The sequence below is a fragment of the Aythya fuligula genome, chromosome 7 (assembly GCF_009819795.1).
Source record: "Aythya fuligula isolate bAytFul2 chromosome 7, bAytFul2.pri, whole genome shotgun sequence".
Lineage (NCBI taxonomy): Eukaryota > Metazoa > Chordata > Aves > Anseriformes > Anatidae > Aythya > Aythya fuligula.
In genome coordinates this window covers 18921458-18949314 of record NC_045565.1, presented here as the reverse complement: position 1 = coordinate 18949314, position 27857 = coordinate 18921458, and the positions used below count along the sequence as shown (strand labels likewise).

Below are 27857 nucleotides of genomic sequence, written 5' to 3'. Positions count from 1 at the left end.
GCTGTAATCACTCCTTGTGCGGTACAGAGAAATACTAGCTGCCTTTTGGTCCTACTGGCCATGCCAGTGTCAGGGAGTGGTGAGAGCCAGCTGCTCTGCAAGGGAAGGTGAGCAGGGAGCCAAGTGCAGTGACAAGGCTGGCAGAGGCAATGGCCTCTGCTCTGGCACCCAGAGCCCAGTCCCACTGTACATGAGCCAGGTGAGAAAGACAGACCCAGTGACAGTAACCAGGCTCAGGAACACTGGTAATCAGCAGGCAAGTCTGTAATGACAAGGCAGGTCCAAGGTCAGGCTTGGAAATCTGTCCTTGAGTCAGTGTGCACATCCAGATCTACACGGTCTGTGGCCAGGCACAGCCGTGGCTGTGAGAGGCAGCAGGAGCTGTAGCTCAGACACAGGATAAACAGTAGAGGTTCAGCTTAATGTTGGCTCCCATGGGAAGCATCAGCTCTGTCTAAGGTTAGCAAGGAATGGGGGCAGCTCTCAGCTGCCCTATCTCTGCCTTGGCCCTGAGCCCAGGTAGTCATATTATCAGGAGGGTGGATGCTCTCAGCGCCTTGCAGCCAAATCCTGTCCATCCTCTGTAACTAACATTTCCTTCCCTCTCTTATATCCTCATGCTACCCAGCATGAGATAGTCAGCAGTGTGCTGACCTGAACAGTCCTTTGAGAAATGGACTCAACCCTGTCAGAGTCCTTGAACTCCAGGGGTATTGGGATCCAAGGCCACTGCACAGATATGGCCCAATCTCTTATTACAGGTCCAGGAGTGGGATCAGATCTGGGATCTTTACTTGGAGACCAGGATTCATTTCTTGCCGAACCTCTCTAGGATGGATTTCCCAGGTGACAGTGACAGCCTCTAGTACGTTGCCAGCATGTTAACCCAGGGGATCATTTTCCCACTGAACCTGCAGTCAGCCTTGATGTTGCCCATACTGTCCCTACCTACTGCTGCAGGAAGAACTAGCACTCTCCCACATGGGCAGCAATGTGTTTGCTCTCATCCTGGGAAGAATATCCTTTGAGTTTATTGTGAACATTCTTCTAATTCTTCCCTTTCCTCAGCTTCCCAGGCCACCCATCCTCCTTTCTTTGATTCTTAACCACAGTTAATATTTGCTCCCTAAATGGAAGCGTCAAATATTTAGAGATATTTTCCGGAAAAAAATAGTTTGAAATTGCCAGATTGTCTCACTTCATCTTTTCTTAAACAAAATCTTTGATTTTTAACTAAATATCTGGATGTTCTGGTTCAGAATTAGAATTGTCTTAATTCATGTGGAAGTGAACTGAGTTGTTTTGGAACACATTCTGGAACAGGAGCATCTACAGATAGAAGCAATTAGAAACAGTAGTTCGCTTTCATGTCTTACCTTAGTCTAGTCCATATTAACATCATTGTCAAGAAGGTAAGCTGAGCCTCCCCCCAGTATTTTTAAAGCTGAAAGAACGTTGGACAATGAATTGGTAAAATAGATCAGTGATAGGTTTTGCCTTTAATGGAAGCAGTGAAGTTCTCCATGAAGGGATGCCTGCCTTTTGGGTAGTTGATCTGACATCCAATAACTCAAGGTTCAGCACTGAATCAGAGCAGACATGGTGGCACCTGAGCAGTGTGACAGTTGAGGGTCCCCCCACTTGCTGCATTTCTGCTCTAATTTCCTCTTGAAGCCTCTGTGACCACTGCAACTTGCAGGCCCAGCTCTCTGATCATTGACATCCATGCTCACAGACAGGGACAAGGGAGAGCCAGTTCCTGGCCAAGTGAAATGCTTCTCCTAGCAAGCATGATTTTCTGTGTAACTGAAGTTGTCCATCTATGGCTTAGAACAAATAGGCAGCAGATATTTTCTGCAAGTATGAAATCTATATTCTTATATCTGAATCAGGAGCAGTGAAGGAATATCCTTTTGTTTTTTTCTTCTTTTTTCTTTTTTTCCTTTTTTTTTTTTTTTTTTTTTTTCTCCTAGTTGCAGCCGGTGCTTTTAGATGTCTTTTGTGTCTGCAATGAGCTCAGCATTGTTTCATCTTCCAAATGCTAGAGCCTGCCTGCCCCACGGTGGCTGTCTGCGATGACTGATAGTTAAAATTACTAATTTTAAAAGGCTTGGGTTTCCAGTTTTAGATGCAGATACAGGTTTTTATGAAAGGTCAAGATGCTGTTTTGGAAGCACCTACTGCACATCCATGTTACTGACATTTTGGCTGGATTTCACATGACCTTGGTGGTAAAACAGTAAGCTCCAGCCAGTGGATCTGAGGCTGTAGTCTGGGCTCTGCTGATGAGGGATAGTCATATTCACCATCCATGCCTGAAAATTCATGCTAAAAGAATAAGGGAATTGACCTCATTTGTAAAAGCCACTATGTAAAACTCTGGTATTCTCAAAGATGATAGAGTTGTTGAATAGGAATGCCATCAAAATTAGTAGCAAGTGGTCAAATATGTGTACATACTAAACTACTGGCAGCTCCCTCTGGTAATTTTTCCTGTTTTATTTTATCCGTGTTTCTAATACCAGTATGCTTGCCTTTCTCTCTACCTTCCTAACAGCTTCAAAATTACTGGCAAGCTTCAGTAAAATAACAAGAATGGAGTCACTCAAGAAAATTAAATCCAGAGGTCTGATAAGAATTGAGTAGAGGTGTGAATCTCTGTGTACTTTGTCTGTGGAGAAGCTGCCCTGAGAGATAAGTTCTTAGACTTAGGAATCCATGTGTGAAAAACCTCCTTACAACTCGCTTGACCATAAAATCAACTTCAGCTAGAGTCTGAGATAAATTAGAAACTGAAGTGAGACAGAGATAAGATAAAAATTCATGGAAAATAGGGCTGTGATATTTCTGGTGGGCTAGGATCTGAACAGTCGCCTTGTAGATGAGGTATGTTAAACTTAGATGTCTGTGAATGCATTATATCACACAGGATGGATAGTTTCTCCAAATGTATGCCAAGAAACTGCTAGTTGTTCATCACAACATCTAGGTGGTCCTAACAATGTGTTGTCACTTCCTGTCATTTTTGGGTAGCAGCGATGTTTAGGCTTCCATGTTAACAAGGCAAAAGAAACTTAATCTTATTTTTTGGGCTTTATCCAGGAAGGTTTGAGAGTCAGTACATAGGGATGTAAATTGAGTCTCCTCAATTTACTTTTCCGTACAGTGAATGCAGATAACCTCACTACCGCCCTGCTTGCTAGGCAGAGTTTGTAGTTCATAAGGAGCCCAGAGCCTTGCTGAGCCCCTGCTACCTGTCTTTTGCAGTAGCAAAAGAGAAAGTATTTGGCAGAGCTGATTACATTTCAGAAACCTGTTTATAAACATACTGAGCCTTTAGATAGAGGTGAGGATTTGAGGCTCTGTTGTTTACTGATGTGTTTTTTTTCCCAGATTCCTTTAAAGAATGTCAGGGCAGTGGCAGGTTGTGGGGAGCCTGTGTCATGGTCTATTTAGATTTCCAGTGGCCAAAACCTTTTGAGGAGGTCATCTACAAAGATTAAGAAAGCTGTACAGACGGGTGAGGTATTGTCATAAACCGCAAGCTGCGTAGGAAATGGAAAGGGAAAACAGGTGCATCTTCACTATGGGATCTAATATGTCAACCCCACTTAAAGCAAATGATAGAAGAGGAAAAAGAAGCTCCTCGAGTGGGAGAGAAAAGAAAAGCTGATATCCCAACATAACAGGTGGGCTATGTAGTACCAGGTAGCCCAGCCTGGGGGAGGAGATGTGATCCAGAAGCTGTGCAGCCACACCAAATGGCAGTAGAGGGCCTGGGGAAATATAGCATCATCTGTTTTTTTCTGAAGGCTTGGCCAGTCACTTGTGAGCCTGGCCCATCGCATGGGTGGGTGCCAGCTGGCGAAAGTATGAAGCAGGAGGGATCAGTGAAAGGATCAGAGGTGATGTTTGATTGCACGAGGATGCAGAACTCTGTTGTCTTTGTTGTGTGATCACTGTGTGCTTGCCTGAACTGTATTGCTTACCTTCCTGATCCTCATGAGCTGAGGAACCATAGCACTACTCTACCCCAAGCAATACTGCAGGAGTATCCCTTCCGCTCCTTGTATGGCCTGAGATGCGTTCTTATCTTGACAGAACAGGGTTTTTTCCCAGTTTCCAAGCAGAGCCTCCTGCTTCATACAGATATGTGGCAGAATGACTCCCTTTTGTGTGCCTAGTTTGTCCCTAAGAAGGACCTTGATCCATCCCCCCAAAAGGTGTCAGGCTTTGGGGTAGCATGGGTTTCTAAATTTCCTTCCTTCTTCTCTATTGCAGCAACACGGATGTTCACACTGTGGCGTCCCTCCTGAAGCTTTACCTCCGAGAGCTGCCAGAGCCTGTCATCCCCTTTGCCAAATATGAAGACTTTCTTTCTTGTGGACAGCTACTCTCAAAAGATGAGGGAGAGGTCAGTGGTCCTTCTAATCTGCCTCCTACCTTGAAGGTCATTCCCAAGACACAGTGTAGTACAGCTTCCTTCTCATCACTCTTCACTCCTAATTTAAAATTGATGAAGTTCTGAAAAACTTTGCTTGAATTTTCCTGAAGCTATGAACTGGGCATTAATATCACAGTGTCCTGCTTGAAGCGGGAGTTGTTTTGAAGTCAGTCTTGTAGCCTGGTGTTTCTTTCTTCTGAACAATGCTGTTCTGTAGCATAATTAGTAAGAGATGTGAGGTAGGAGATCTGGGTTCCTTTCCCAGCCTTGCTGTTGACTCATTAGCAAGCTTTATGAAGTCACTCCCTTCTTCTGTGTTTTCAGTGCCATATATTGGAACAGCATGTTCTGCATCCCAAAGTTGTTGGTGGATGAGATGTTGATCAGTATGACAGTCTTTGAATTTCTTAAAGGACGGACGCTATAAAAGGGCAGAATGTGATACTATTCCACGGCAGCAGAAATCATGCTGTGTGAATACTTTGGCAGAATTTTCCTGTGATGTTCCTCTGTTTAGTTTCCAGGCAAGGGAAGGGGCTGACAAAAACCTCCGGGTCTGTGGCAATCATGGAAATTTTGATTCACCGCTTGGGAGGAGCAGGATAATTTACAATATGACTGATTGATCTGTTCCGTCCATATTGCTCCCTGTGTGGTGATGCCTGAGCTCTTTGCTGACTGCAGAGGCACGTTGGATCTGGTCTAATGTGGGTGGAACTGTGCCATCTTCTAAACAGGGGTTTAAAGTTGTAAGCCTTATTACTTATGTCACCTAAAGAAGCAAAGGCCTGAGGGCTTGTAAGTCACAGCCCACAGTTCTGTCCCCTTTCTGTGTGTGGCCTCAAGAGCGTGCTCACATCTCTGTCTGGTGGAGAATGTAAAAAGTGCTCTTTCCTGGGAGCCTGGGGTTTACCTTTAGTTGAAGTGGCAGATGGCTCTAGGGCGATCCAGTCCTTGGTGATGCCCATAAGATTGTTTGCATGCATCAAATACATCATATCTGGTAACATCAGCTTTGTTTGGGCAAAAGGTGAGTTTGCCACTATCTGCACTCGCACAATCTGTTCTCTAGTCACCTCCGAGAAAGCAAGTAACTGTGCGTGACACAGTGCAGTGCCACACATGGACATATGTTTGTGTCCTGGACACACCCACCTCAGTGTCAGTGCACTGGGGGTGTTTCTTAATAAATACAGATGTGTGTCTGCTAGCTCCAAGATTTGCTCGTGTTCTGCCTTGTTAACAGGCACCTCAGTCATCTCTGCAGCGTGCTGTGCTCCAGACAGCTGAATGGCTGATCTCACCAGAAACAGCAGCATTTCCAAGGCAGCAGAGCTGGTTTCATTTTGGTCGTACAGTGTGCATACTGGGAAGTTTTGGATCCATTAAGCACTATTGCACAAGAGCAGAGACAGTGCCAAGTTAGGCAAACATAATTGTATATCACTGCTCAGCTTATTAGCTGTGTAGTTTGCCTGATTCTGCCTGCACAGGCTGCAGCAGTTTGGGAAGCAGCATCTGTGTTGGTTTTGTGGGAGCACGGCCAGACTGAAACGACTTGTAGTGCATTATTCTCTTTGGATTAGAAAGGAGATGAGGAGCACTAGAGAGCTGAAGTGAAAGCTTGCAAAATACAGTACTGCTGATAACACAAGTTGCCTTGTTAAACTACTGTTGTAAACAACCATTTGTTTGGTCAGGAAAATCTGGAACCTCAACAAGGGCTGTTTACTTTTTTTGGAAAGGAAGGTAGAGTGCACACACCAAGGGTGGAGAGGCTGTACGTGCTCAGGAGCACGTGGAGCAGTCATCCCCAGCCTGTAGGGCTTGAATCGCCTCCCACCTGGAAAGTCCCCCTGCTGAAAAATGTGGTTTCATTGAAATTCAGAGAATTTCAGAATCAAATATTTCATTTTGGGGAAAACAACACCACCACCAACAAAAACAAAATGCAAACTATTGTTTGAATTTGAAGTAATATTTTGTTTTAATTTTCCATATGGAGGTTTTAAATGAGACATTTTGACTCAAATATTTTGTATAGTTGAAGCCCCTCCACCCCCAAAATAAAAATGGAATTACTTAGGGCAAAATAGCAATTCAGATAAAACAGCTGGTACTTCGTGCTGCTATGCTGCTACATTGTGAGCATAGATAGGAATTACTATGATCTTTGATTGGCCTAATTTCCATCTGCATCAAAAAGTACTCCAGCATTGTCCCAAGCTTCCATTTTTCATTGACTGCTGTTTGTCTTTGTTCTGCACCCAACCGATCTCTGGTGCCAGAATGCAAACAAATTTAAGAGTGCTCGAGTTGTGTTGAGGCCTCCAGGTATCTCAGCAGGGCTGCAGCATTAAAAAAGATCTGATTCAGATCCCAGGTGGTTTTGAGGAAGGACTTAAGAATGAATGAAGGATCTTCAAATCTTTAAAAACTCAAATTTGAGTCAGACTGACTTGACATGGCAGTATTTTAGCCTTCACTGTGGCCTATCCTCTAGAGATGCACGCAGCAGTTCAGTGGGCTGAACACACAGCTTTGAGATTTTAAAGAGGGAACTGAATGTGGGGGAATATGAGAAGCGTTGTTAGTTTTCAGCCCAACTAGAAACTCCCTGTTAGTTTGCAATGTTACATCATGCATTGCAAAATCCTTGGGTTTAGGACCGCTCCTTGGAAAGCATGCATCTGTGGTAAATTAGATGTAGAGGAGCATTTTCAAGGAGGTAAGAGCTATTATTGCAGAGTGCCGTAATGATGAGCGTCAAAATAGTGCCTCTGTTGTCTGTTCAGCTGCAGCCAAAGCATGACCCATGCTGTGCTAGTTGTTAGCATTGCAGCAGTTTTTAGCTTGCATTTTTCTTTACACTCGTGCTGTGGTGTTTCTGTGCTCAGCCTTTGGCATCTGTTGGTCAGGAGGCTAGTGCGTACAGGCCTGGGGCAGTGCTGCTAAGTTCCTGAGATGCCTGCAGCAGGAGAGGGAGCTTTTCTATTTTTTTGGAACCTGGAAAGTGCTCGTGCCTTGATGAATCTAAAGATCCTCTCTGTGTAATCCCATTGTTGTGATGTCTTGTGACAGAGCATGGGTGATAAATTTTTAGAACTATTTTTTTCTTTCAGATAGGGTCCTGTACCATTAGATCATGTTTCCAGCTGTTCAAAACTGCCTGTATTTGAAATAAACTGGGTTACAGAGCAAAAGTCAAGAGAGAGGTTTGTTAGCTCAACTGTATCTGGTTCAAACTCCTCACTTGAAAGCTGGATGATCTGAAAAACTGACCTTAACCTTCACATCAATAGCAGCTTCCCTTGATTCAAATGTTTTCAGAAGTTTAAGAAAGGGGATTTGAGATTTTCAAAAGTGACCGGTCTTTTATTAGTGTCTCCATTGTTGTCTCTGCTAAACTGGCATGATTTTTAACCTGAGGAATTTAAAAGGACTTACCACTTCTAAGAATTTTTTTTGTCTTTTTTTTTTTTTTTTTGTTCAGTTTCAAGTTTTTATTAGTTGAAGGATATTCAGGCCAACAGAATCCCTTCCCTGACATTCCCTAAAAAAATAGAGGAAGGTTTGAAATGAAAGCGGCCCATCGACACTTCTCTGGCTTTGAACCAACTGCTTCTGAAATTTCTCCATCATTATTTAGCAGTCTTCTCTCATTAGCTAATAGCTATCACTCTTCACAAATGTGTTTGGATATTGATCTTCACACAGAAAGTTTAGCTGTCTCAAAAAGTAAGCAAGCCTCCAGGGTAACTGCATTGAAAGGAACCAGTAAATGATGGTGGGACTGCAGCAGGACAATACCTTCTGAGTCAGAGATTTTCATTATATGCTTTAAGTAGCTTCAGGGTTCTAAGTCATTTCTGAAGCAGATCTCTCATCTTACATTTTAACGGAAAGACAGAAAGTTTATGAGGAAGTGTGTCACAGCTCAGAATGACTGCAAATAGAAGTAAGTAATTAAAAAGGAGGTAGTCGAATTGGAATGTTGTTAGCTTTTTAACGAAAATTTCTCTTCCGCTCAGTTCAGCATTACTGCAATCTGTTTATAGCATACTCAGTGCCTCAAAGTTTCAGATAGGCAGGGTACAGAAAAGGCATATTTGCCAGTACCTTTATACTAGTACCTGTTAGCAGGCTTTGAAGATAAGCAGTCTTCCCTAGCTGAAGGTTTTTACATTAACTGTTAAACTGACAAGAGGATTAAGAGGATTTGCACTGATTTGGAGAACTGAGTCAAGTCGTGGCTGTTGGGGCTTCAGTGTTTCAATCTGTGATACAACTTCAAGAATTCTGCAGCCCTTTTCTTTTGCCCAAAAGTGTTTTTTTTTTTTTTTTTTTTTTTTTTTTGGTGTTTGAGGAATTGGAGAATAAGCATGCTGACTTAGTGGTTTGCAGAGTGGGTGGTTTTCCTTTTGTTCTAGACAGCCCAGCTGCTTTATTTATTTAGTTATTTTTCCCTGTCTTCTGGAATTTTAAAGAAAAAAATCCAGCTAACATTCAGGCTGGGAAAAGATCTTGGCAGTAATGTATCTCTGGGATAATTTCTGCTGCTTTTTGTGCCAACAGCACTCCTATATAGAGCTGTCTCCTATATAGAGCTGTCTTGGCACTCTAGTGTTTGGATACTGTATGTAGTGGATCTCTCTTGCTGGGACCACCGGTTCTAATCCCATCAAAGCAATGAATCATTCTCCTCACACCTCAGCCTCTGCTTACAGGAAGGCAATAAATCTTCGCAATGCTATTTGTTCAAGAGCACCTGTGCATGCTAGGACAGAGAAATCGGTCTGGATGACTTCTGGTTCTCTTCCAGGTGGATCTGTCATTTGCAAGGATTCCTTATGTATCCCTTGCCTTGGTTTTCCATCTCTGAACTAAGGGACATACTGGTACCTCTTTCAGGCTGGGGGAGGTTGTGCAGCCGTACAGTAGATAGGGAGGGTGGGGGAGTTGGGTCAAATGACCTTTGTAATGCCATCAAATAATTCTGTGGCATATTTGGTATTTGCAAGCTTTAGAAGTGCAAGTAACAGGGTTTTGATCCTGTCAGAGAGTTTCTGCATCAGTCTTCTGCACCAGACCTGGGACAACTTTCTGAAGCAGGGTCAAGTACTGCCCCTGTATCAAGGCAAGCAGGAGCTTGGCAGGAAGCAAAACTGAGCCAGGTCTCTTGTGCTCACAGCCATTATGTGTCTGGGGTCGTTAAACTTGGGAGTGGGACTTGTGCTCCCACCTGAGAGGTAAGGAACAACAAAGTGGATGATACCTTCTTTAAAAAACAAAAACAAAAGCCTCATTGTGCTATCATGCTCATGGTTTTGACTCTAGAAAGAGGACTTTGTAGCACTGAAAGAGTCACATCTGCTTTGCATTATTTATATCAATACGTCTCCTTTCTTGTTTTTCCTGTCCCTCAGGGTACCCAGGAACTGGTTAAACAGGTGAAGAATTTGCCCCAAGCTAACTACAACCTCCTGAAATACATATGCAAGTAAGTGAAATGAATTAACACTTGGAAAAGTCGCTAAGTTTTGTGAGGCTCAATCACAGATATAAATAATTTACTCTGAAAGTTCGAATATTCAAACATCACTTACACATAACTTACAGCTCCTATAAAACATGTGGCTGTCACCCACAACCCGGGCAGCAGGCATCAATGATGCAAACATGTTGTATTGTCTGTTTCAGAAGCACTTAAAGACCAATAAAGACAGGCAGTAGTTCCAGGCACTGCGCATTTGGAGTACTTATAACACAATCTGAGTAGCAGATAGTATCGCCAGTCTGACCTCAGCTCTGATTTGGAAGTGGGGATGAGAGTGGCTTGGAGTACAGGGACTCCACAGCCTTGTCTCCCCTAGTTTCTCTGCTGACTCTGCCAGTTCCAAGTGGGATGGAATGGTTGGGGAGCTGGAATGGACTGTTAGCCCACATACAACGTAACGAACTTCATGTTGTATTGTGATCTCTGCAGTAGACTCAAAATCTTTTTTATCATCAGTGGGATTTACACATCTGCAGCAGGGAATAGACACAAACACTGACATGAAACATGAAGCCCATGCTTTATTCAGGAGATACCAAGCCTTTCCTAAGGGTATGGATTCTGAAATGTGCTTTTGAATGCTTTGAAAAATTCATTGTGCCTTGTGACGTGCTTCCGTAGTCATTTGTGTTAGTATCTGAGCACTGCACAGCAAATGTCTGAGACAGGGGAATATAATCATATATGTTTCTAAGTGAAGAACCGAGGAAAGGAAAGGCAAGTAGATTTTGCTTCTGGCTTACAGAAGAGAACTGAGAGTTCTTGGGCCTCAGCACAGTGGAAGCCACATAAAAAATGGGAGTTCCTACAAAAGTCAGACTGCAAGCAGAAGCATTCAAAAATTTGCCAACCGAGCAGTACAGAATAGTGAGGAAACATTTTGACTACCAAAACCCCTCTAATTGCCCCAAAATGAGCAAGACAGAGTATAGGTCAAGCACAAGTGTTCACCTCTGAGGCCACCAAGATGTGTTTCCAGCTCTTATGCGGTTCCATGTCCTATGGTCCTTTTCAAAACTAGGCTAATTACAGGCTATTTCGGTGTTTGTTACAGCCTGCTATAGTTCCTATTGGGAGGCTGTTCCAAATTACAAAATTAACTGTTAGAAACATTCTGCTGATTTCCAGCTTATACATATGGATAGCCAGTCTGTCTGCATTTCTTCATGTGCTATCTTTGGCTTGCACAGAGTCTGTTTAACGTGTTGATGTTTGCCCAGCTGATGCAGTCACAGGAAGCTCTTTATCTGTATTTTGTCAGATTCAAGAAATAAAGCTCTTCCCACAGGATGCTTAGTTCTAGGATGAGGAGAGAAGTAAAATATCTTTTTACTTCTATTACATCTGTAGGTAAAAGCTGACAGAAACCACTCTGTATAACTGGAAAATTCCCATAAAAATATGAACACCTGTATTTTCATACCCAGAAGTCCCTTTGGCAGAAGCCATCCTGTCCTGCCTCACTCAAACAAGGAACCTGGGGATTGTTATTGAGTATCTGAGCTGCAGTTAGTCCATAGGAGCATTTTAGATGCTCGGGTTGTGTAAGCATGGGACAAAACTGTTCCTGCCCCAGAATGTCTACAAGTATGAGAAATGACTTACTTTATATTCCTCTCCTCCTATGATTTTTCTGGGGGGGCTTTTCAAGGTTCCTTGATGAAGTTCAGGCTCACTCCAGCATTAACAAGATGAGTGTCCAGAACCTGGCTACAGTATTTGGACCAAATATATTACGACCCAAAATGGAAGATCCTGTGACCATGATGGAAGGTAGGTACTGCTGTTGTTGAGGTAACACAGCATCTGTGTTTTGGGGCTGCAGGAATATGCTGAAAGTCATACAGCCGTTGGTAGTTGTGTCACTTGTTGACTGCTGCACAGTCAACAACAAGTCAAGCGATCCCTTTTATTGGTGCCCATGAGTGGATGTACCAGTGTGGCTGCCGCTATCCCACTTGCCACTGGTGTGGGAGTGTCTCTCTTCTCCACTACATGGAGATGCCTCTGCCCTGTTGCAAGTTGTTGTGTGGAACCTACTGCTAAAATGAAAGGTCAGATATTCTTCAGAAGGACCATGTTAAGTACCAGACTAATGTTGTTTAGCATTGGTGCATTCTGGTGCATTTAGCTCCCTGCAAGGGACGCCCAGTGCACAATGAAGGAGGTACTGCAGTTCTTACTGTGCTACAGGGGCTAAAGGTAGGTGTTTTAGAAGTGTCGTCTTCCAAGCAGACTGTGTATGGGTCAGATCTTCACAGAACCCAAGGAATAAATGAAAAATCACTGGTAAATTCTGATGTTTTTACATTGTGCTAGAAAATACAAAATACTCCAGTCATATCTCAGATGTTTGCATGTATATTGATTTCCTGAGTTTAAAAGGAAAAAAATGAAAACCAAGCCTGGAACAAAAGTATGTTACTAGGCCCTGACTAATTACGGAGTTGCTGTGGGTATATTTGCTGTAAAGTTTGTTCTTTTGAGGTGACAGCTTTTATTTGTTTAGGGTTCAGATAAGGTAGAAAAACAGACTGTCGACATCAGGTTTTGCTGCAATTGCTTGGTCATTGCATCTTTCTTGTGCTAGACTGCAGGAATAGCTGGGCTCTAGAGGAAGAGGAAGTGAAATGATGGGATGAAACAATACTGTTTTTTTTTTTTTTTTTTTTTTTTAAATTATGACTGAAAAAAAATAAAATCTCATAGTCTGTAGTTATTTGTGCACTGCCCTAGCTTGAGACTCTGCTGAACCTCACTGCACCAGACAATTAGGACTTGGTTGCAGGTATGAATTCTCATTTCTTCTGATTAATATGTAAAAATCTGAAGTTTGAAAATTATCTACCTCCATAGGGGTCAGCAAATACCCAGGGCAGGATCTCTGGCTGGGTGACACTAGGGCTGGGGCACAGCCTCTCCCACGTGCAGTGGAGCACAGCTTGTGAGCTTTGGCAGGGCCTCTGCAGCAAGTTCTGTGGGATCCTTGCAAGCCTGTAGAAAGAATTGATGGATTCATCTGGCAATAGGCACAGATGGGGGATGCTGTGCCCACATGCCTCAAATCAGCCCTGGCACTGCTTGCAAGCTGTAGGGGGCAGCTCCTGTCATGTTCGGTGTGGTGGAAATCCTTCACAGCACCAGTATGACCGTGCCTGTGCAGCAGCAGCAGTGCCTTAGCAAAATGTTAGGGAGACAAAACGGTAGTGCAGGAGCAGATGCTGGGCTATTCAGGGGTATAAAGGTGGGCACAGCAGGACCCCTCCTCCACTGCATGATGCAGTGACTGCCCCTTGTGACCGGTTGGCCGGTGGTGGGCAAGACTCTTGGAGCCTTGGCCAGCAGCATTCTTCTGTTCTGCTGGTACAGATGGAGGGCTTGGCAGCTCACCCAAGGCATTTCATTATATGGTTCAGCTGATAGCAAAGGTGCTTGTTCTGTCTGTAGGTGCACAGATGTCACAGATGCTGTGGCCCCATGGCCTCTCCCAGTCCTCATAAAGACAGTAGGGGTGGCCTGACCTAGAATTAATTCTGTATTAACAGAGACCTGAATTGTAGACAAATTGGGATCCAGTGGCTGGATTTTTAGACTTAATCAGTAAAAGCAAATGTAACAGCACTGGGAATGTTTTGCTTTAATGTGAGCAGAGGGTAGAAGATTGGTTAAATAGGAATAATGGAGGAATGGAAAGACACCTAATAAAATTTCTTTAGCTTCACAGTAATAGGAATAATAAATACAAAGAAAGACTGCTGCAAGTTCTTAACAAAAAGCACTTTAATTGCATCTCTCCAAACTTAAACCATGAATTTCAAATAGAAATATCTGAAGTTTGACAGCTACATTGTTAAGCATGACCTTATCTCCAGAGAGGTGTATTCTCTTGCGTATCCATAGACATTAAATGCAAGCAGTAGGTGAGCTTATACCTCTTGCTGCCAGGCTGAGATTTCATTATTGTGTTCATGCCCTTATTATAGACCTCTGAATGTTAGTCTTATTCTTTAGTTCAGATTATAAGTAAACATAGAATGATGATATATTTGCTCTCTTTAAGGTTTTTCGCTTTAGTAGAAAATACTTTGTATTAGGTTTGGTAAGAGATATTCTGTTAGTCTGTAATGGCCTACAGTACTGAAAAGCAGTGACAACTCATTTCTGTGGATTTATATAGTTGCAAGTACTCTTTCTGCACTTGCTGTAAACTTTCTACTTTTTTAATGTTTGAATACAATGAGAAGCTCCTTTTTTAATCAAGTCAGTCACCTTGAGAATCTGCTAGCTGTTGTCTGCAGTGCGGTAGCTGCACCCATGCCTCTTTCAGGAAACTTTGTTCCAGTCAACTAGCTCCCTATGGCACCTTATGTTCCAGTTTTCAAGGTTTCCTCATACCTATGTTCCTCAACACATTTTTGGTTTTGCTGTCCTATCTTAAAGAATCTACACTTGGTTGCTTTAGGCTGTGACCTAAATTTATCATCTACCTTAAAATTTAATGTTTCCTTTTGGTCTTTATTGATTAGAAACCTAGCAGAACCTCTTTCCTTGTTTTCATTTTCTATATCAGTAAAGATGTCATCAGAGTGGTCCATAAACCTGCTGGGCTCTGCTGTTCTTTCCCAGCAGATGTCTGAGAAGCTGCCTTTACAGGGCACTCTTCAATGGATACTTGAAGTCTAATTTCCTTCCATCTTGTATTTCAAGATGTTTCCTCATAAGTATGGTTTCATTTCAAATTGCTGAATGCTTTACTAGGATTGGAGGTGAACACCAGTCTGCAGATAGTGATGGTACAAAACATATCTTTTCCCCCTTGCGTGCAGCTACGTGTGCCATACAGGTCGCATTCTCTCTCCAGGTTTCCCTATACAGCAGGAGTGCAGCAGAAGGCCTAGGCTGAAATTTCTGGTGCTTTAGTGAACACTAGCTCTGGGCCTATTTAGACTGTGAATGTAGACTGTGCAATGTAGATACCCCTTGGGTATCTATCAGTGGAAACCTGCTAGTTTTGGAATCCGGACAGAAAGGTGCTCTATCCCAACTACCACATCAGTGCGTTCAGGATCCAGCATGCATCTCTGCAGAGCTGTGCTGTCCTGTGTGGATCCATGTGCTGAAATTGGTGCTGTGCCTGAAGCCCATGCCATGGTGTGGTACAGACATGCCCTGTTCTCCAGGCGTCGTTCTCCTGCTTTCCTTATGGGTGTCCTTAAACAAACCCGTTTATTAATCATTGCTACTGGTCACTTGTAGTACATTAGTTGGCTGCATTCAGGAGCTGAACTCACACTTGCATGTGTCAGCCTCACGAGGAGTTCACACAGCATCTCACAGACAGGGAGTGAGCGCCTCAGGTCTACCACATCTCATGGAATTTTTGCCTTTGTTTCCTCCCCACAGGAACCTCACTGGTGCAGCACCTGATGACGGTGCTGATAAGTGAACAGGGCCGAATCTTTGCTGTTCCCCAGGCAGATGTGCCAGGGAGCCAGCTGGAAATCAGACCCATGCGTCCACGCAACACCGTGGAGTGGATCTCTGAGGAGGATGGGGAGGACAGGTCAGAAAGCTGCGTTCCCAGCTCTGCTGATTCGCCCTCTGGCAATGCTGTGGCACCAGAGGCCACCCTTGGACCCGTGGTGAATAACACCTCTCCAGAGCGCAGCGGCAAATTGACTCAGCCTGCCACCAGCCCCAGCAAAAGAGTGCAGACGCTGCCTCCCTGGAAATACTCTTTCCGCCAGCCAGGAGCACGGTCTGTGAGTCCAAAGCTGGGCAGCTCATCCTTAGATATCCCCAACCTTTCCTCCAGTGGGAACTGGCTGATGAACGGACTGTACTCACTCCGAGGCCACCGCCGGACAGCCTCTGGGGAACGAATGAAAGACTCGTGTTCTTCCCAAAGACTCTCTACTTATGACAACGTCCCTTCGTCCAGCCTCTCCCTTAGCACACACAGCATGGCCAGCACCACGTGGTCGACATCATCATGCGAGATCTCCGTGGTGGACTCGGTCAGCAGCTGCCCAGCCTGTCGGGCCAGTGACTCTTCAGCTTTAAGCTCTCTCCAGACTGAGTGGATGACTCAGGGCTCGCTGTCTCAGAGTGAGGTCAAGACTGCAGATCTGGAGAACAGCATCGACAGGTTTGACGCTTGCAGCAGCAGCAGTGAACACAGCAACCCAGCTGCAGCTTCCAGAGACTCTGTCAAATGCTCTAGAGCCTTACAGAGCTTGGTGGTGGAGCTAAAGACAGAACTGAGCAAACAGAGGACTGAGTACGAGACCAGTATCAAAAGGTAATGTTGGTGGGGAGGGGGAGGGGGGGTACAGAACTCTTTTAACATCCTTACCCCTGTCTGAATGCGGGTGTGGGCTACCAAGTGTATTGGGTTCTCAGACCTGGAGCTTGGCTTTGGGAGACTACAAATATGGATCTGGTCTTTCCTCACTGTTCTGTGAGTACAACTTTTCTCTCTGACAAAATAGAGGATCAAAAAACAGGATTTCCAGTACACAGGAGATTCCAGTATTGCTCATTCTGTTTTCAGTGGAAATTGGAACAGCACAGGTAAACCCAAAGTCTGCTCTTTGTCAGTGTCTGGGGAGAAACAGGGAGGCAAACATCTGTCTTGTGGGGGGGGAATGGAACCTAGGGTGGTCAGACCTCTACAGGGAATTCTGTAGGTCTTTGCATGTGCTGAGACTTGTGTCAAATCAGTCAGAAATTGAAAGTTTTTTGCTGCTTTTCCCAGGAGGAACTTTGTTCAGGGAATGGATTTTGACTATTCTCTGTTGTTTTTGTTGTTATTGCATCTCAGTTATAACTTTTTCAGCAGCCATTTTGTGTTGAGCTTCTAAAATCAAAAGCAACATTTATAGATGTACTTATAGCAGTCATTTGCTCACACAGCACGCCGCTGACTCAAAGTAGCAGCAAGGTGCTGCTTGTACAGCAGAGCGCTGAACTGCGTGGTTCTTTGCCCCCTCTGATATTTTTCAGGTTTTCAGGAGAGGTGTGTGTGAGGATAGGGGCTGTAAGAAGTAGAAAATACTATGAATAAATAGGAAGAGTCATATTTATTAATTTGTCTGAGTTGGTATATTAGTTTCTATGAGTTTAAGTACTTAATAGAATTACTTTCAGACAAGTACTTAGGGAAAAATGCACGTGATGTAAGTATGGTTGTTTAAAAGAATTGTATGTTTTAATGTACAGACATATGCAAAATTGCATACCAGTACTAGTGTGTTGCATTACAGAAAGGCTGTAGTCCCATTTCTTAGAAATTTATTTCTTCTCAGCATTTTTTTGTGTTAAGGTATTAGTGTTACTTCCTAAATTATTAAAACTCTGGTACCGTGTACAGGTCTTCTAAACATGGTACCAAAAGTACATGACCGTTTATAGTACAGCTTGAAGCTAAGCTTGTTGCATCTTTTTTCTTGTTAAAGTAATTTCTCAAAAGGTGTTTTGGAAAGCTCTAGTCTGAACTGTGATCTCTACCAGTGGGCCAGCTGTTAAGGTAGGACTTTTACTTGTTACCTTCCTGCTATATTTTAAAATGTGCTGTGGTGGTGGCTTGCCAGCCTCTGCACCTTTTCTGCTTCCTACCTTGTGTTGCCTTGCTGTGTGAAGCTGGAAGGACCAGCAGGCTGCGTAGCAGTTCAGTTACAGCATCAGAATGGGAGAAAAGCTTTCCCTGCCTTGTTGTGTCCCGGCCTAAAGAGCTGGCGAGATCACCACTGGTTGCTAGTATGGTGTGTTGGAAAAGGTCTGTGAGTGAGGATGGTAGTGAGGATGCTATGTGCCTTGTATTTAATTGTGCAGGACTGCCCTAGCAAGCCTTGTTGCAGGGATACAGAGTAACAGAAGTGAGACTGGTCTGCAAAACTTGGAAATGTGTAGCTGGGCATCTTACCTGCTGCGTGAGGGAAGAGATGGCTTCCCAGCTCATATTGATAGCACTGTTCCAATGGCCTTCAGCTGTCAGGGATGTCAGGAAGCCCTGTTTGTCATTCCTGCCATGTTCTTGGCTATTTCAGCTCTAACAACCTGCCTTTCCCCTTCAGTGGGAAAGGGACAAAGAGCACCAAAGAGCATAACTGGAGGGGAGGACTATAAATTGGCCAGGTCTCATAGGGCAAAGTAGCTGAGAGGAAAATGCCTAATGAGCTAGTATTTTCATAAAACCAGATGAGATGCAATCGCTGCCTTTTTGTATTAAACAGGATGATTCCAGCTGTTCAGGATTACAGCCTTAAGCATTTTGCTGACAAGTCTAGGAATTTCAAGCCAAGTTTTTTAGCTCTCAAAAATCTTGCAATGTTTTTACTGCAGCTGCAGCAATTTACATGTGCAAAGATATGTCCCTTTTGAGACTGCATATAAAAGTCTGCTCCTGTGAAAAGAGGGGAGCTAACTAGAGTAAAGAAATGCAGCAGTTTAACAGTAAAATTTTGGGCTGTCTCACTAGCTTTATTTTATTGAAGATAACTTAGTCCCCAAAAGTAATAATTAATTCCTTTACAATTGTACATGTGCTTGTGTGGTTTGCAGAACTCAGTCTGTGTAGCAGGGCATGTTTTAATGAAGGTGTGTGAGCTTTTTGTTGGCACATACATAAGTAAGTGGAGGGAAAGCAACGTCGGTACCTGCCTGGGGCAGAGGTAAGGAACACTTGCTGATGGAAAAGCTGCTATTTATCATTATCAACTGCCCATTTTCTCTCTCTTAGTCAGAGGGAGGCAAGTTTTATGGCCTTCCTGTAACCAGTCTGTTCCAGAGCATTTCTCCCTCGAGGTTAGTATAATTAACAGGCATTTTCTGTTGAGTTTCAGTAATTCATGTTTACAACCTGGGACTCTCAAGAAACTGGAAGTATCTTGGAGCAGACTATTGGACTATTATATTGTATAGGTAGAAACTTTGTAAGTAAGTACTGTGAACATGTGTAATTCAGAACATGGACAGTTAGTCTAGGCTGCTGTAGTTGACTCCTAAAACTTCACGGTACGAACATTTACTAGGTAGTTCAGAGCTGCAGGATACAACATTTTGTTATAAGGAGGAGTAGGGGGTGCTGCATCTTAGCTTCAGAAGAGTTTAGCTGGGTGATAAAAGTCTGCCAAGACAGGAAGTTCTTTCCAGATGTTCTGCACATTTCTGTTCACCTATGAGTGCAGCTGTTCATCTGCTGCACTTGGTGATCAGTGTTGAAGTGTGTGACTTTTTAAGTTGTGATGATGATGATACCATCCTTGGCTGTATGTGAAGGAACAGTTTAAGGGGATGCATTGCATTGCATTATCTGAATAATTGCTGCTTGGTGGTCACAGAATGTAATTCAGGTTCTTCTGAGGTCTAGTTCTTTTTTTGATGTTGTAGGGACTGTAGCATGTCCTTTTTGAGTGTCATTTAGCCTGTGTAAAAATATCCCATTCACCATTTCAGAGGGAAGCCAAGCACTCCATTTTTACAGTTGGGTATTTTTACTGTTTACTGAAATTATGTGTCATCTAGTTTTTTTTTTTTTTTTTTTTTTTTTAAAGTACGGGGCCACACTTTTCCAAGGAAGAACCTGATTTTTAAAATCACAATCTGGTTTGTTCTAATGATCAGAAATTGCCATCTGGACACATTACTTCTGTATTAACATTACTACTCTGTCTTGCAATTAGGAAACAAGATTGGGAGGACAGCAAATGATGTCCCTTCTGCGCTTGTTTCAAATCCAAAAACATGAACCTTATTCTTTGACTTCCTTAGAGAAAAGCTCTGAGTCTTGCATTAGAGCTTTGTGCACAGATGAACTATTTCAGGTCTGTTCTTCAGAGTCTTCCACATAAAAAATGTTATTTTCTGTAAAAAATTGTAAAGTGTGAAAAACTTTTACTCACCCCTTCCGTTGTCAGTAACAAAATGTACAGGAAATACCATAAATGGATGGCGAGGAAGGACTGTGACCTCATTCCTAACTGACTTCAAGGATGTTCCCCTGTACTGGATACCCTTATGAGGAAACAGTACCAGGATAAAAACAGACAGTAGACGTTTATATTGCAAATTATGTATTTGAACTCAACCTGATTCAGGAGTTGAGTTGCCTCAGCCATTCAGTTTGTTCACAAAAAACTTAAGCATTTTGTAAGACTTGATGTACTTGAGCTTATTTTCTCAAGATACGAATGAAGTAAGCTCCAGTTTTCAAGGAGTCCCTGCCTATAAACTCAACATTAAGTGACTATGAAATGGCAGTTAGTGCCCTTATTTAAAACTTCCTTTTAGAATGAAGATTTTATTTTTTAAGCTGAACGGCTTATATTTATTATAGCTATTAGCAGTATTTATCAAGACACTTAAAAAGCTTTTTTTTTTTTCTTTTTTTTTTTTTCCCCTCTTTCTCCCCTTTGGTTTTAAGAATTGAAGAAACAAGTTCAGACCTGAGGAAGCAAGTGGTTAGGCTAGAAGAAGAACTGGACCAAGAACGAAAGAAATACACGATGCTGGAGATAAAGCTGCGGAATTCTGAACGTGCTCGTGAAGATGCTGAGAAGAGGAATCACCTCCTGCAGAAGGAAATGGAAGAGTTTTTTTCAACATTAGGATGTTTAACTGTTGGGAGTCGAAGTGCTAAAGTCCCCAAGTAGAATGAGCTTATGTACAGAATAGACAATTCTATTTCTGGCAAAACCAGTGAAAAGGCACATTTTGTTATGGTATACTCATGTATCATGAGTAATTGTACAGTGAGTATGCTCTCAGTGACACTTATTCTGTTGTTTTTACATGTGCTGTAGTACTTGGGCAAGCCGGAGAAAGACTGCAAAACATAATGCTTGGAAGTTTAGATATCAGCTTACCTGGAAAGAGTGGACACTTTTTATCCACAAGTCAAAAGGTACTGTTCTACGTAGCTGTACTGTTGCCATCTTTGGATTTGCTTGCAGCATCCTTTTGCTGGTTCAAGGACAATGGAAAGGTGCGCAAGGTGGGTGAGGTGGCCAGAAGGGCATTTGGTAAGATCGCAGTTCTAGGACGTCACCACATTCAGTGTGGTTTAGGATATGGATTTAACATGAGGCATTTTTTTCCTCCCCACTCTCTTCATAAAGTTTGTTCAGATTTCTCATTCTTGGAAGTGGTGTTATTTTATCAAGATGCTTTGAAAAACAATGTCTACAGAATAGCAGAAAATACTAGAAATTCTGACAATTCACATAAGTTATCCCTTAGATACTGAACAGTTCCACTGCTTCATAAAAATATGACTTATTAAAGTGTATGTGATTAACTGTCAGATTAGCCACATAAACTCCATGGAACTTTAAATATGCACATTTGGCCCTTGTTATCTTATTCTTATTTTGAGCCAAAATTGTATTAACTGCACGGGGAAAAAAAAGAGCTGATATATACTGATCAGACATCAACTTAAGAAAGTGTCTTATCAAAACACATCCAACTGATGCAAGTTTTTATATATGAAACCTTAATAGCAGTATCTATGGTAATTTGGTAGAAAAAAAGGTAAATTGATGCAGTTAGTGCTGGAAAAGGAAAAGAGTGGGATCTATCTTTAACCTTCACAGGACAACTTACTTCTAGATTGTTTGTCATACCTCTTGTGACCCCAATTGATTTTTTGTTGTTGTTGTTAGTTCATGAAGATATTAAGGGACAGAAGGAGAACTGCAAACAACCCAGTAGCCTAAGTTCACTACTTCTGCTAAAAGAACAGACATCATTAGAATTAAGTTGTAATTTCCAGTAATTAGCTGTCAGTGCTCACTTCCCTTCAAGGGACTTACTTGAGAAGTTCTGCATAACATTTGTAGTGCCCTAAGCTATGCAGAACCTGCACACACAAACTGTATCACTAGATTCATCTTGAGCTCTGCTTGCCAGCCCCAGCACTCACCACATTATTTGCTCTCTCTGACAGCTGAGGCAGCTTGGGAGTCTCAGAGGAGAAAGATTTTTAACAGAAAAGTACCACAACAAGAACTGGATAAGACAAAAGCACAGACCATAGTGAAAGTGCTTGCTTTAACTATTTTTGTTTAAATGACTTGAATCTGACATCTTTTCTTACTAAAGAAGAATATAACTTATCATCTGGAAATAACCTTGGAATGTGTTTTTTTTTTTTTTTAAATACTAGCAGACTGCACACCTTTTACTATTGACTTTCTCCTCATCTTACAGATATCCATGTTTTAATAGATGTTACATTTTTATCACTATAGTGCTTCTCCTTTCTACAGAAATGTAAGCCATTTAAAGTGAACAAAAAGAAAACATATTTACCTAATGTTTTCTAGTTATAACAAGTCAAACAAAGTGGTCAAATAAAACTAAGCAGTTCGGTTATTTCAAAACATTTTCCCTTCTCTCCAAAGTATCCAGCTGCACTTCATTCTTTACTACCCCTGCTGTTAAGCAGCGTGGCACATCCCTGACTGTTCAACAGGAGCAGCCTGCCCCCTGCAGGCACCAGCAGCAGCCTTACCCCTGTGTTAATGATTACAGCCTTTCAGGGTGTTATTACTAATCACAATTGATCACCAACTTACAGGGACACAACTGAATCTACAAGGAAGACAATGGCTTGTTTAAATCAACAGCATTAAGATGCATAATGTGAGTAGCAATCCCTGTTGTAACAATGATTTTCAGCTGGAACAGCACAGTGAGTTGAGGCAGCACCGAGTACAATTACAGTCCTCACAAAATAAACCTCAATATTAGAGCATTGCCTGAATTGAGCTGAAAGTAATTCTCTGTAAGTAGAACACCAGGACTGGTAAAAAGCAACAGCTTGTACTATCTGGGACATTCAATCCAAAGTAATACCAAACAGGCTACTTTAATACCCTTTTATTTTTACCCCCAACATGGGTACCTTTCATTACATCCATCCTCCTGACAGCCCCCATCCCTTAGACTATTTATACTGCATTAGCTCCTGGATGTGCCACGTGCAGACTACTTGCTTCAGTTCTGGCATGCTACAAACTGAGCCATGCTGACTGGGAGACTAAAACAGGTATGTGAGGTAAGGAGGGGAAGCACTACACAAGACAGCTCGCAGTGAAATCAAATGAATAATTCTAAAAATTTAACTAGTCAGAATACTAGGCAACATATATAGACATATATATACATATATATATTGCTGGACTGGGAAACAAATCCACCAATTCCATTCCACTGTAAGAGCATCTGTTAACTATGTAGAATGCTACATGATATTAATCTGGCAAACACGATAAAATTCATTCCTGTTTTCAGTTTCACAGATCAAACTGTATCCACTCAAAGTGATTAATGGAACTAACCTTTTTTTTTTCAGTCGACTGTTGTGCTCCAGAAACATCTATTCCTCTTCTTCATGAGTAATAAATTTCAGGTCATTTTGAAGATGAGCCTCTGCAGTAAATGAAGGCTGCAAGACGTTGCAAACTACTAAGTTCATGCTAAGATACACCACGATGGGATATAAACTCTAAAGCACAGTAGCAGACACATGATGTTAATTTCCTCTCGTGAGTAATTATGCAAGAAATGGGAATACACTTGTGATGTTGGACACAACCTCATGGATCAATGTGTCCTTATTTGAGGACGATATATTTGCTTTACTAACTGTAATGCCTGTTTCTCTACACGTCATGTGTCTACCTCATGGATGTAAGACCACTCCTTATTTTACAGACTTCTAGGTTATTCCAGCCTCCACCCCCAATTTAAAATACCAGCCTTAGCAAGAGTTTTCAAGATACGGGTTTGTTAGTTCTAACAAAAAATGAAGAAAGGCTGCTGGCATTAAGTACCTAAATTTTAGCATAATTTTCCCAGCCAGGAACATCCCTTCCAATATTATGCAGCCAAAACAAAAAATGTAATAAATAAGCAATCAATTAAAGGAATACAACACAAACATATACTTGAAAAAAATCCAAAGTCAAATATTCCAGAACAACAAAAAAAAATCTGTAGGTCTCCGTGGCATTTCTAATATGAAAAGAAAAGTTAATAATGGTAGCTTATTGACTGACTTACCCACATTCACCAAAGACGTCTGTACAAGCCAGCAGCACTACAGAGTTTCAGTTTTAGTTCTGTGAGCCAGAGCCACTGTCCAAGATGATCAAAAATAGTCACCCACAGACAAATCCCTGACAGAGCTTAGACTCTCAGACCTCACTCTTATTATATTAATAAATTACTTGGTACCAGCCCCACTTAGTGCTAACAGATGCAAATAAAAAAGAACAGCACTGAGCCACACAGCTTTCCTAGAACACCTCCTGAATAGCTGGTCCAGAGAAACGGAATGTGCTGCTTTGTACTGCCCATGGTCATCGCACCTTTCCCTTAAAACAAGGACGCAAAGAAAACCTAACATGCAGCCAAACACAACTCAAAAGCATCTTGACTCTTCATTTAAAGCAACATGCAGAGCCTGCTGGAAATGAAGGTAATGAAACACATTATGCTAGGATTTATCTGCACTGTAGTGGTGTCAGTGAAGGAAGCAAGCCCGTCACCCAAATAAGAACTCTTCATAAAGTCAGAGTCCTTAAAGCCTTATCTGGGACTCGGTCTTGAGAAAAATTTCTCCTACAGGCAAATTCCATATATCTTCCTTTCATACACTACAAGGCCCATGGCTTACCTCTTACCACATTGGGTCTCAGCAGCTTTATTTCCAGGAAAGAAGGCAGGCTACAGCTGGTATCAAAGAAGTAAGAATGGATTCTCAGCAGTTGTAAACACACTGATGCTATCAGTCTGTGGTACAGCCAAAGCCCATGAGAATGGAGAAATGGAAGAAACATCACTTTTGTCCACAAGTGAGCTCGCACACAAGACAGAACTTAAATACCATTTAAAACAGATGGAATCTCAGGGAAGACTGGTGCTAACACAACTCCAGCTGCAGCCTTATTCATGATGTGCAATCCTAGCAATGAAGAAACACTACGTGCATAGTGGTCAAACTTTTTTTTTCTTTTTTATTTAAAATATCATTATAACCAATTAACATACTAGATAACAATGTATACATTCCAGTGGTGCACATGTAATGACCTATGGCATGAATGATTAAAAAAAACCAATGTTCTCAGTAATGCCCCACCAACAGCTTATTTGGAGGGAATAAATGAAAAGCAGGAAAAGGTATCAAATGCAGGGAAGAAAAAATCAGTTTTTCCAATATTTTTAATGGTGTATCTTCCCCTTCATATTTCTTGTGATGAAATAAAATTGGGAATTTACTTCAAAAGGGGCAGGAATAATGATCACAATAATTAGGGTGTTGTTTTTTTTTTTTCTCAACTTTAGTAATAAAAGTTAAAGAACTCTCAAAAATAGACTAGATATTGGGCCTACAAAAGTAATTCATCTGTATGCAAAGCTTACCAAGAATTATTCCTTTTGTAAAATGTAAAGGATGGGCTGACATTACTAGTAAGCTATTTGTAACCTACAAAAACAGACTACAATAATAAAATCACCAATTTACAGCTAACACAATATTCTAGATGTACATTATTGTACACAAGCTATATATTACACATGAACATCTTACGTGAAATATATAAGAAACATACTTACTGATATTGTCTCAACATTGGCCAATAGGTTTATTTTTCTAAAGGAAGTGTATTTTTCTATTTCACATTCAGTGTAGTTCCAATAGCAAGGGTTAGCTTTGCTTACTTAGAAACGTAGACAGTTTGTGTGAGGTAGATCAAGAAAACCTAGCTTAAAATTTTAATGGCAAAAGTGGAAACAATGTTATTGGATTCATAGGAAGAAGGGAGTGAAAGAGATTAATTAAAATATATATCACTTTCATCCAGTGCCCTTAACTAAGAACAAAGAAATGAATTGAAAATTTGGGTAGGTAATAAAGACTCATCACGTATCTGCATTAAAATCTTTTCTAATCCTACCAAAAAATGCAGACAGCGTTCTTTCAACTTCAATCCTCAAATTAAATATGGAGGGACAGATGAACCAAAACATTAACAGGCAAATGAAATGTAACAACACAAACAGGCTGCTGTCAACAGCAAATAAAATATATCTAGAAAGAGTAATCCACTCCCTTTAGCAACTCAAAACAGTAAGAACAATTGGTAGCTGAATCATCTTCTTCCATTTCCCCCATAATCTTAATTGAGGAACATTTAATGTCATATGCTTTGGATTACCGAATGGGTAGGAACTATACTAGCTTTTTGATCATTTTTTTCCTCTATGCAATGTTGAGATGAATGCCATATATATTAATGCAGGCGCATTATATTTATACAAACACTCTGTCAAGGTGCTGAGTTTCTGCTTTCTAACTGAATAACCTTTATGTTCAGAGAAGCAAGTTTCCATAAAACAAACCCACATCAGTAACATTCTACTTACTTGTACACTGAAGCAGTAGAGGGTGCTATTGCCACAACTGCCTCAAATGCAGCTCACTACATCCTCTTAAATTTGTGTGTGTACAGAGCAGGAAGACTTACTCTTATCCAGAACAACACTAGTATACATATAGTTTAGAAAGGTTCTTCTAAACCAAAAACCCAAGCAGTATCATATCTCCATAGGGAGAAGTGCCATGTCTATTCAGGTTAGCAGAATGAGTGAAACAGAGGTGACCTGGTCAGTCATAGAATCACAGCATAGCCCAAGTTGGGAAGGACCCACAAGGATCATCGAGCTCAACTCCCAGCAGTTGGGAAGGACCCACAAGGATCATCGAGCTCAACTCCCAGCCCTGCAAAGGACCACCCCAAAATCTTACCACATGTCTGAGAGTGTTGTCCAAACACTTTTTGAACTCTGTCAGGCTCGGTACTGTGACCGCCGCCCTCAGCAGCCTGTTCCAGTGCTGGACCACCCTCCCTGTGAAGAACCTTTTCCTGATACCCAGTGGACATTGTCTGGCTAGTCTACAGTTGTTCAACTGGTTGGTATTGCTTTGGCAGTCCAACTTCTCCCCACACACTAACACACAAAAATCTCCGTTCTGACCCCATTGTCTTGTCTCAACAAAAGATGCCACACAGTGGAGGTACAGCACACAGTAACAGTATGAAACTCTTCTGCTCTCATTCTCTATTTAAAATCCTTGAGCAACCTACTTCTACAGAGGGAAAGGAGCCATTTTATCCTTGGTGCCTGACACAACTCTGATTGCAGAAGGTGGGAATTAATCTTATTATTACTGTCCAACTGTTCACCTCACCTGACAGGAAATCAGACACAGCTCACTGTAATTCAATCCCTACCAAACTCCAGTAGATTGGAATGCCCTAGAAGTGGAAAGTTATATGCACTTTAGTGAAGCCTGGTGCCATGAGAAGATTTTGGAATCACATACTAAAATAAAGCTTAATAATACTTTATGACTAAAATTGTACAGTGTATTAGATAGTATACTATGCTAGCTAACAACAGAACAATAGACAAAAAGAGCTGATCTCTAGCTACCCATTTGTTTGCTATGTGTGGCAATGTACAATCATCTCTGAAAACATTTTACATTTCAACAAATAAAAAGTGATGTTAAGACTAGTCTACTATTGTGATAATTTGGTTACTGCGAATCTTATTTTCTTGTCTTTTAAATTTACCATCACTTTAATTTGCCTAAAATGAAATCAACTAAGAAAAAAACAAAGTAACATTGCTATGAGGCCAGAAGTGAACTACAGGTTCTAGCATCCAAAGCTCTGATTTTAGTGAAATAATCACTTTAAACATAGCTCACTTCAAACTGCATGGGTTGCAGTGCGTAGTACCAGCCATTCATCAACCCTATCTTAAAAGAAAAAACAG

At 41.7% G+C, this 27857-nt stretch overlaps 1 protein-coding gene across 4 annotated transcripts in view; it reads left to right on the top strand.

Moving 5' to 3' along the window:
• Window positions 1–27593, top strand: part of ARHGAP22 (Rho GTPase activating protein 22) — a 149425-nt gene extending 121832 nt beyond the window's left edge. For 2 of the 4 annotated variants that reach the window (XM_032190987.1, XM_032190988.1), the window contains exons 6-10: window positions 4282–4414; window positions 9871–9944; window positions 11653–11774; window positions 15405–16302; window positions 20425–27593. In XM_032190987.1, the coding sequence (XP_032046878.1) occupies window positions 4282–4414; window positions 9871–9944; window positions 11653–11774; window positions 15405–16302; window positions 20425–20653 (1456 nt within the window). In that variant the 3' untranslated portion in view covers window positions 20654–27593. The remainder of the gene's footprint in view (window positions 1–4281; window positions 4415–9870; window positions 9945–11652; window positions 11775–15404; window positions 16303–20424) is intronic. The other 2 variants (XR_004253472.1, XR_004253471.1) reach the window with 2 other exon arrangements.
• The last annotated feature ends 264 nt before the right edge of the window (window positions 27594–27857 follow it).